A 10702-nucleotide genomic window follows, 5' to 3' on the forward strand; every position below is an offset into this window, starting at 1 on the left:
TGCGGAAGCGGCTTTAGATTCTCAGTGCTGTGCTTTAACCCGCTGCGCCACCAGGGAGGGCCCGCATCTTAGTGATTTTTAAGTGTTAAATATGAATTGTGGTGGAGTGGACCTTTAGAATGTTACATCTTGTGAAACTGAAATTATATATCCATAAAATAACTCATTTTTTCCTGTCCCTAGACTCTGGTAACCAGTCTACTTTATGTACCTTGAGTTTACTTTAGATACTTTATGGGATCATGAACTATTTATATTGTGTGACTTAAGTCTTCTCAGGATTATGTCTTCAAGTTTCATCCATATTCTATCATAAGACAGTGGTCAGTGGTTTTTTCCTTTTTTTTTTTTTTTTATTTTTGATTAGATAATATTCCATTGTTTGAGTATGCTGTATTTTGCTCATCTAACCATGGTCAGTAGATTCTTGGGTGTTTTCACTTGTTTTTATTTATTTATTTATATTTACTTGTGAATAATGCTGCAATGAAGATGTGTATGAAGATTCTTTGAGATGCTGCTTTCAGTTCTTTTGGGTACCTACCCAGAAGTAGAATTGGTAGATTATATAATAATTTTAATTGTTCAGAAACCTACATACAGTTTTCCATATCAGCTATACCACTTTATAATCCCAATAACAGTGTACAAGGTTTCTAATTTTTCAAGATCCTTAACATGTTATTTTGCTAGTGGTCACTTGAACTAGTAAGAGATGATACCTTGCTGTAGGTTTGGTTTGGGTTTTTTCTAATGGTTAGTGATGTTGATCATCTTTTCAAATGTTTGTTGGCTATTTGTATCTTCTTTGGGTAAGAATCTATTTCAAATATTTTGCCCATTAAAAAAAAATCAAGTGTCTTTTGTTACTGAGTCTTAGTAATATTTTTTTGTAAATTTACAAATACTTCTAGATAGGTTGCTATGTTCTTCTGTTGACTGTTTCCTTTACTGTACATTTTTTATTGTTGCTCCATTTGTCTATTTTTGCTATTGTTTGTGCTTTTGATGTCACAAAGAAATCACTGCCAAATCCTACATTATAAAGCTTCTCCACCCCCACCACACCTGCCAACCCCACTTTTTCCTTTGGGTTTTATAGATTTAGGTCTTTGATCCATTTTGAATTGCTATTTAAATTATGGTCACGGTAAAGTCATTACTTCTTTCTACTTTTTTTTTTTTTGTATATATGAACCTAGTTTTTCCAGCATCATTTGTTGAATATTCACTAGACACTTAAAAAATAAGTAGTTTCTCTCCATTGTGTAGTTTTGGGACCCCTGGAGATCATTTGACCACATCTATGAAAATGGATCTTCAGACTCAATTCTTGTTCATTGTTCTATATGTCAGTATCACACTATTTTGTTTGCTCTTTTGAAATCGGGCAGTGTGAGTCTTCAGTATTTGTTCGTTTGTTCTTGGGAGTGTTTTGGCTAGTTGGGGTTCTTTGATATTCCATGGAAATTTTCAGATGAATTATTCTTTTTCTGCAAAAAAATGGCATTGAGATTTTTGTAGGTTGCATTGGATCTGTCATTATCTTGAATAGGAGGACATTTTAACAATAAACTCATAAAGATCATAAACACAGGATGTCTTTACATTTATTTGTATTTTATGTTTTTAAGCAATGATTCATAGTTTTCATTGTAAAAGCTTGGCAAGATTTTGATTGAGATGATGCTAATCTATAAATCAACTTGGAATTGATAGCTCTGATTCATCAATATGATGTAATTCTCCATTCTTTGGGGTCTTTTTTATGTTCTTATAGCCATACTTTGTATTTTAGTGTTGATAGATAAACATAATTTCCTCAATAGAATCCTATTTCATATTTTTATAACACTATGTATCAGTTTTAAAAATTCAATTTAAAACTTCTTGTTTCAGTTGATTTTGTAGATTACATCCTGTGATCTTAATTACATTTTTAACTTCTCCCCTGACATAATCATATAAATCTGAAAGTACAGTTATATTTCTCTTTCCAATACATATACCCTCCCCACCATAACCCTACCACCCTTCTAGTCTCTTCTTGTCTAGGATTTCTAGTATAATGGTGAAAAGAAGTAGTCAAAGTAGACATTCTTACCATAACCTACACAAGGAGTAAGAACATTCATTCTTTCACTATTAAATGTGATGTTAGCTACCTTCTATCAAATGAAGTTTTCTTCTATCCTTAATTGCTGAATTTTCTCCTTTATGATATTGTATTTTCTGTTGCTGCCATAATAAATAATCACAAAACTAGCAGATAAGACATCCTCTCACAGTCTGATTGATGAATTAAAATTAACATGGTGTTAACTTCTATTCCTTGCTGAGGTTTTAGGAGTGATCTTATATCTTGTTCTTTTAGATTGTTGGTAGAATTAAATTTCTAGCAGTTGTAGTATTTTTTACAGGTCCATTATTTCTTGGTTGGCTGTTGGGTCTGTTCCTAGCTCTTGGCAGATAAAATGATGGTTCCCCAAAGAGGATTTGGTCCTAATCTCCAGAGTCTGTGAACAGTATCTTATGTAGAAAAAGACACTTTGCTATCCTTACTGAGTTAAGAATCTTGAGATGGGGAGGTTCTCCCCATCTCAGTGGACTCATGCAACTACAATGGTTCTAAAAAGTCACACAAGGAGATGTGACAACAGAACAGAGGTTCGAGTGACCAGGGACTTTGAGAAGAGGAACTCAGGCAGCCTCTGGGAGCTCATTAACAGATTTCTCTTAAAGCGGCCAGGGGAAATGAACCTGCTTACACCCAAGCTTAAGTGCAGACCTGTAAAAGTAACAAGTTGGTTGGTTTTTTTTTTTTTTTTAAGATTTATTTGTACATACAGAACTGGGGTACAGGCCAGAGTTGTTGTGGCAGTGAGAGGATTCACCAGAGACAGAGTAGAGAGCAGGACAGGCAGATCCATGAAGTACACTGTTGAGGGGAGCAGTGGGCAGGTCATGAGAGGTCTGCCATGCCATGTGGAAAGCCTCTGGGGCAGGCAGCAGGGATCAAATTCATGTGGAAGTGGCTTTAGCTTCTTAGTGCTGTGCTTAAACTCCCTGTGCCACCAGGGATGGCCCTGTAATAAGTTGTTTCAAGTCACCTAAGTTTATCGTTGTTACAGAAACAATAGGAACTAGTACACCAGCTTCTAGATGCTTCTGTATTCCTTGGCTGTGGCCTTCTTTCTTCAAACACAAGAGTGATGGGTTACATCTCTTTGAGACACTCTTACCTCCCTTTATTACTTTTTAGAACTCACATGATTAGATTGGGCCATCCTGGCTACTCTAGTATAATTTATTCATCTTAAAATTAGCTAATGAGCAAATTTATTGTGTTTTACTGTGCTTTTTAATGCAATACATTCAGAGGTTATAGGATTAGATATATTTGTGGGACCATTATTCTACTACAGTTCTATTCATTGATTTAGTATAAAAAATATGTATAAAATTTAACATGTGTACATTATAGTAGTATTGTACTATATATATATATGCACACAGTACTGTATGTAACTATAGTATATTCACAATATTTTGCAGCTACAACCATTGCCAACCATGTATCTCCAGAACTCATATATAACATACTCTGTACCCCTTAACTAGTAACTCCTATATTCCTCTTCACCCAGTGTCTGGAAATTACCAGTGTAATATCTTATCACTCTGGATTTGATATCTTGGAATTTTATAATATTCATTATTTTGTGTTTGGATTACTTTGTGTAGTGTCTAAATTAGACACTAATTTTTGATGTCCCTCCCTTTTAAGACTGAAAGATATTCTATGTTTATTAAATTACCATGTCATGGACATCTGGGTTGCTTTTTGTCTATTACCTAGTGAATAATGTTGTGTGAACAGTGTGTACAAGTATCTGCTCTATTCCTTTCTCAAGGCTGTATTTGCCCACAAGTGGAACTGTTAGTTCAGGTAGTAATTTGGGGGTATGTAGTAACTTCAGGCTATATTTAATTTTGGGATAACTGTCATACCCTTCACAATAGTGGCCCCACAATTTAACATTCCCACCAGCAGTGCATGGATTTCAGTTTTTCTACATTTGCACTAATACTTGATATTTTCCCCACCCCTTCATAGTAGCTATTCTGATGGATATGAGGTGATATATCATCATTTTAATTTGCATTTCTCTAATGACTTAGGGATGTTGAGTCTGACATGCTTATTAGCTGCTTTTGTACATATTTGATGTACACTTTTTAACCTGGTTTTTCATGGAGTTGTAGGTAGTATTTGTAAATCATATCTGATAAGGTGCTGATAGCTTGCTTTTTCAAGTCCTTTACTACATACATTTTTCATTTTGATTTTCTTTTGTTGGAAGTACTACTGGTTTAAGAGTTATTATTTTAGGTGCTAGATTTAGGTCAGTGTTTTAACCTTTGAGAAACTGGGTATCTATATACAAACAGTTTAAGAAACTATTTATCCCATTAAATGGTCTTAGCTGAAATGTTGGAAATATTTCACTCTACACATGTGCCTTTAGGCCATTACCATACTTTAGCTGTCATTTTGTTGTAATTTTTAAATCAGCAAGTACCTTTTTCTCCTCCAGGACTGCTTTGGTTGTTTAGTATCTCTTGTACTGTTAAGAAATTTCAGAATGAAGTTTCCTATTTCTACATAAAATGTCATTGGGATTTTGATAGGGACTGCATTGGTTCTATAGATTACCTTCTGTACCCGAAGTCCACAGCTTGGGCCTCCGGTCACCACCAAATCCAAAACATAGAGACAGGAATTGAATTTTTAAGATATGCTTTACTGAAACAACCAGCAATATGGCAGATGGGAGGAGTTAACACCACCAAGACAGTTGTTCAGCAGGAAGCCAGCCTCTACCGCTGCCAGGAGTTTGTGAAATCCATCCCTAGGAGTTCTTTTCCTTGCTGGACATCTGGTCTTCCGATAGTCATGTTTTGCAGCATTCCTTGATATGTTCTGGGGCTGCAAAATTCACTCAGAATAGACAGGCTATAAGGAATGTTTTGTATATGAATTTTCTTACAGTACTTGTATTAACATATGTAGCCCAGGAGCGTCTTTGTGTTGTCAGGATAAAACAGATTATTAAGAGGACATGTTAATTAATAAGCCTGGATGATAACCTTGCAAACTGCCTTTTATAGCTGCTTTATAAGAAATGATAAAGGACTCTCCAGAGTCCATAGTGTCGCAATCTACTAAGGCTTGGGCATTCAAGAAAAGTCTAAACTTTAGGGGACACTGATCCCATAGTGTTATTTCAGTACAATTCTTTTACATCCTTGTTCAACTTTATTATGAGGCACTTAATGCCATTCATAAATGTAATTTTCTCCATTTCTTTGTGGATTCTATATTGTTAGTGTATGGAACCCAACTGATTTTTTGTGAGATCTTTTAAGGTTGTGCTCCCTCTTTTTAAAATTTCATCGTACTTAATCAGTGAAGTCATGTAGGCATGGAGTTTTCTGTTTAGGAGAGGATGCAATCACAAATTTCAATGCGTTAAAGCTTAGCTTTTAATAAGGCCATCAGATTTGTGAGTGTTCTCACCTTAGGGTTTACATTTTTATCACTTTAAAATATTTTTGACACACTGTCTTGTTCTTATCTTGGCTCTTGCTCTTTTGCTTATAGTTACAAGGGCTTCTTTATATCTGTAATAACAGGAATCTCTTAATATCTATCACCATATAGGTACAAACAATCTTTGTGAGAACTCTAACTTTGAAAAAATAGGGTCAAAACTTGCAAAGTGGTATTCTGCTTCATTCAAGAGTGTGAGAATTCTAGTTGCTTCATGGCATCAATTTGAAAAATACTAAAACATCAGTCACAACCAGGATATTGATTGAGACAGTCCACAGAACAGTTCTATGCCCATAATTATCCTTTCAGTTAGTTGCCTTTTTATAGTTAGCTACCTTTCCAGTTTTACATAGAATTATAGTAAATAACCTTTTGGGATTAGTTTTTTTTCCCTTATAGAATTACTTTTAAATTATGAAAGCACTTTGTGTTATTGAAAAATATAGATCAAAATCTTCCAAAATATTTCTATCAAATGGCATATAAATTGAAAAATTTTGCTATTATTCAATGTATTAGATATAGTACTCCTCATTATTGTATTCTGAATCTTGTATGAATATGCCATAACATTACCTCTTTAATTATTCAGTACACTGAAGATTCCCTTGTTTAAATATTTGTGCCCATTTAGAATTCCAGATAAACATTAGAATTGTTATATAATACCTTTGCACTAGTCAGATGTTTTATACATATCAGGTCTTTTGTGAATAATTATGATCACATTTACAACTCATTTGACCACCTGCTTTTTCTGTTCTCAATTATGTAGAGAACACCCTATTTAGCTTCTTTTGTTGTACAAGTACATTGATTTTTGATTCGAGGCACACAATACTGCTTTAATGGAATTCTGTCTTTTAGCTATTCTCATTCTACACATACATTCCATAGCCTTCCTTGGTTATTTTCTCAGACCTATCTCTGCTCATCAATTCTGCAGTGTTTTATGCTATCTAATCTTCTAGTGGAGTTTTAAAAATTTCAATGTCTATATTTGTCATTTACAGAACTTTGGGTAGCATGTATATTAAGGGCATAGACTGTGGAGCCAGACCACCTAGATTTAAATCCTAGCTCTGTTGCTCCTTTCTTGTGTGACCTTGGAAGATGATTCAAGCCGTCTATCAGTTTGTTCCCAAGGATGCTGTGCATACTGACTTTATTGGGTAACAGCACCTGCATACAGTCTGTTAGTTAGTGGTGTCTTTCTAATGGTATCCTGCCTTTTGTCACTAGTGTTCAGTCAAGTATTACTGGGTAATTCCAGTTTGGAAGCAGAGCATAGAGCTCTGAGAAATATTTGCTCAGTACATTTCCTACAGTGATAGGTTTGTAGCAGTGTTTTTTTCATTTTGGGCCATAGAGAGAGTTTTGACTGTGAAGCCCATAAAAGCATGAGTGGTATAACTCTTGCTAGAAACCAAGAAACTTGAGTTGACAAACCAAGAGTTTCAGATGATACTGTTTAATGAAAAAACATTTTAAAATAGTGAAGCTATGCCCCTCCCTGCCATGATACATTTGATTCCAAATAAGCCAGTTGCAGTAAACTTAATGTATGAAGTGACATCCTAGTGAATTGTTTTTTTTAGTTGTTTATACCTGAAAGGCTATGTGTAGGTGGTATTGGGAATATGGACTTAGAGTTACAAAAGCTGATACTAAAACCTATGGCAAAATGACAGTCTACAATCAGATGTACAGTATTAAACTTAACTATGCAGCCTTGCTAAGCATCACCATTGATGAAACCAGTGCCTATAATTATGTGTTTTATATATATGTATTATCAAACATACCGGTAGTAAGCTCTAGGTTGACTTCATCTGTAAAAAGACAATTCCACCTAAAACATTGAGAAAGGAGGAGAAAAAATGATTCAATTGCAATTCAGACCAAAAGGGCTTTTTAAAAAAACTTAGATCATGATAATTATAAGCTACATTCCATAGCATACGCATCCTTAATTAAGCACCAGACATAATGTATCACCATATGGCATGCAACATACAACTAAAAGGTGGACTGTGTTATATACTATTCAATTTAGTTTTATTATTGTCACTGAGGTCACAGTAGTAACCTACAGTACATCATGTATAGACCAGTGTGATACTCAGCATAGTTACAGTATACGTCTACTTAAACTATTCTTACAACTTAACAGTAGGAGACATTACCCAAATTAACACTGGGCAAAGGATTTAATTACATATTTCTTGCAATTAAAAAGATTCAGTTTCATTCGGGTTATACAAATCAAAACCACACATGGACCCTAAGGTTAAAAAAGAAAAAATGTAAATAATGTGGTGACAAGGTTGGCAATTCAAATTATAGCACATGACCAATAACTAAGATTAATGTTTATGTGCAAATTTTTGCATAGCAGCCTTATAGTTAAAAAGTAGAAATTTTGAATTGAAAAATGTGGTCTCTCCATACAATGTAATATTATGTACCCATACAAAGAATCCCTGCTATCATAATGTTTGCATGGTTTATCCATAGCATGGTAAGTAGAAGTAGCATGTGTTGATTCTACTTAAAGGAAATGTCCAGAAAAGGCAAAAATTCATAGAGCTAGAAATCAGAAACACTGCTAATGGAGATAGGAATTATATTTCAAAAGCAAAAAATGGTAAAATCTATTTAAATGAGCTTACTGCTTAATGTGGAATTAAAAAAAATCAGATTCATACAGAACAGATTTGATAAACTATCAGTTCTAAAACAATTCCTGTGGATGAAATGTATAAATGGCTATATAGTTAATACTGTATTCTAGATGTTGTTGTGAGGATATTAGCTCTTTAAAGTAATCATCACAGGACAAAAGCAATGATTTGTCATTGAGTCTCATTATGTTATATAATGGCAGTTGTATCTCAATGAAATAAATCTTCCTAAGAAAGAGCAACCTATTAGAAAAATAGGCCACAAAATATTAAGTTTCATAGGAATAAAAATCTGTGGCTTTTAAACAGGGGGAAAAAATTTTCTCTCTCGACAACTTGATATACTATCATGTTGTTCAGGAGAGACTGGTAAACACCCAGTTTGGTGACATTTTCTTGGTGAAGATCTGCAGAAAAAGACTCGACATTTTTAGTAAGAAGTGGTATTATGTCTAGGAAGTGTTGGCATGTCTAGCAAAATTAAACATTTAATCCTTGATGGAGCAACTGACTTCTCCCAAGGTAAGACTATTCATTGCAGCACTAATTTATAAAAGGCATGGATTAGAAACAACCCAGATGTCCATCAGGACCTCCACGTGTAGGTTCTATGACGTGAGAAAAAACAAGAACTAACTTAAAAACCAACCAGTCACAAGGCATCATGATAGCTTTTCTGTAAGACTGTATTGTGTATATACATGAATTTGCTTATATAGTTTTTAAAGGTGTCAAAGCCCTAATACATAATTACCAAAATGGGGGAGGGTAGAGATAGAGTAGACTGCTCTGAAGCCATTTATATTTTAAATGGTTAAAACATTACATAAAAAAGGGAGGCAAGAGGACCAAACTGTCAAGTTGGTAACAACTGAAATCTTTTTTTCTCCCAAGTAATTTTCAACACAGTATTTCAATTACACAACCCTAGTAGGTCTATCTAGGTGATAAGCAGCACCAGAAAGAAATCATTAGATTCTCTTAGTCTGTCAGTATATCGATTTGCAGAATAAAGCAAATACATTATTGTGTAACTGGGACTGTGATTTTAAGTACTGAGTTTTAAATTTAAAGTAATGAGGCAAAAGCTCTTAATTTTTATAACATGTACAAAGGCTAAGAATTTTGCAAGAACATGGCATTAACAACCTGTGCAGGTTTTTGTTTTTTTTTTTTTTAAATCCCTTCACTGTTGATTACTTAGTGGGTTGAGTTTTATAATTTCTGGGTATCTTTCCTGACTTTTCAACATGTCAGAAAATTTTACTGAGTTATTCCTAAGGCTCTTTCATCTTTAACCATGTAATTTTAAACACAGCTAATGGGGCAATTAATCTTACCTGTTGTAGTATTCAAGAGCTTATGACACTGGTTCAAGGAAATTTGCATGGTGTTAATTCCCTCACAATTCAGTTTATTGTACAACTATTTTTAAAGTAGCTTTGCCACAAGACAACAGACCACTCAATCATAGTAAGGTCTGTGGCAATGGAGTTATCATTACCCCCTCAGTTTTCTCTTCCTAATGTTTATGTGATTTTATTTTTTAGATGGCTACTCATATGAAAGGGAAGCAATGGAAAATTGGATCAGCAAAAAGAAACGAACAAGTCCCATGACAAATCTTGTTCTTTCTTCAATGGTACTTACACCAAATAGGACTCTGAAAATGGCTATCAATTGATGGTTAGAAATGCATCAAAAATAAATTTCTATTCTATTGTATTATCTACATTTTTATTGATTTTCCTTTGGATGATTTAAAGGTCAATACTAACCAGGAATTATTGAAAGGTAAACCTTTAAAGTTATTACTTTCATTCCTTAAAAACATATGGTCTAATCATTCATCTAATTACTTTTCATTGTCTTTTTGTAGTACAGAAAAAAAATCTTAATAAAGTTTTTACTTTAAATGTTAAAGGCCAAAAAGTTATTTTTGTAGGTCATATTACAGTAAAAAGACATTAATTTGCTAACTTTTTGTAATCTAAGAAAAATTTGTAGCAAAATAGATTTGTTTTATAACTAAGTTGAGAAAATAACCTTGACATGTTGAATAGAAGAGTCTCATTGGATTCAAAATTTGCAAGGAGCATTTTTATACAATAGACTGATATTTACACCTGGATTAACATTCACTCATGAAGAAAACTTCAATTTCAAGAAGTTGAGTTTGTACCAACTTTACATACCTGTCATGGGTTGTTTTACAGAGACAGAGGCCAATAGATAGCTTGTTACTAAACTATAAAGGATAGGCAGAGAGCAAGATTCTGTGTATACTCCCAAAATCCTTAGTGCAGTTATTATTGAACATGAAAAGGCAATGTAATTATAGCACTGAATCTTTTCCTGTATTTTATAGACTGCAGTTGACATAGACATAAAGCTGATATAC

General features: G+C 33.8%; 2 protein-coding genes across 9 annotated transcripts in view; one reads left to right on the forward strand and one right to left on the reverse strand.

Moving 5' to 3' along the window:
* The window catches only part of WDSUB1 (WD repeat, sterile alpha motif and U-box domain containing 1), a 46620-nt gene extending 36441 nt beyond the window's left edge, over positions 1–10179 (forward strand). For all 7 annotated transcript variants that reach the window (XM_012726903.1, XM_012726907.1, XM_004674627.2 and 4 more), the window contains one exon: positions 9852–10179. In XM_012726903.1, the coding sequence (XP_012582357.1) occupies positions 9852–9985 (134 nt within the window). In that variant the 3' untranslated portion in view covers positions 9986–10179. The remainder of the gene's footprint in view (positions 1–9851) is intronic.
* Positions 4791–10702, reverse strand: part of TANC1 (tetratricopeptide repeat, ankyrin repeat and coiled-coil containing 1) — a 229335-nt gene continuing 223423 nt past the window's right edge. For both annotated transcript variants that reach the window (XM_012726872.1, XM_004674876.2), the window contains exons 29-30: positions 7423–7469; positions 4791–5017 (exon numbers count right to left, since the gene is read on the reverse strand). The gene's annotated coding sequence lies outside the window, so the exon portion shown is untranslated. The remainder of the gene's footprint in view (positions 5018–7422; positions 7470–10702) is intronic.

The sequence above is a fragment of the Condylura cristata genome, unplaced genomic scaffold, assembly GCF_000260355.1.
Source record: "Condylura cristata isolate star-nosed mole 26May11 unplaced genomic scaffold, ConCri1.0 scaffold00002, whole genome shotgun sequence".
NCBI classification, from domain to species: Eukaryota; Metazoa; Chordata; class Mammalia; order Eulipotyphla; family Talpidae; genus Condylura; species Condylura cristata.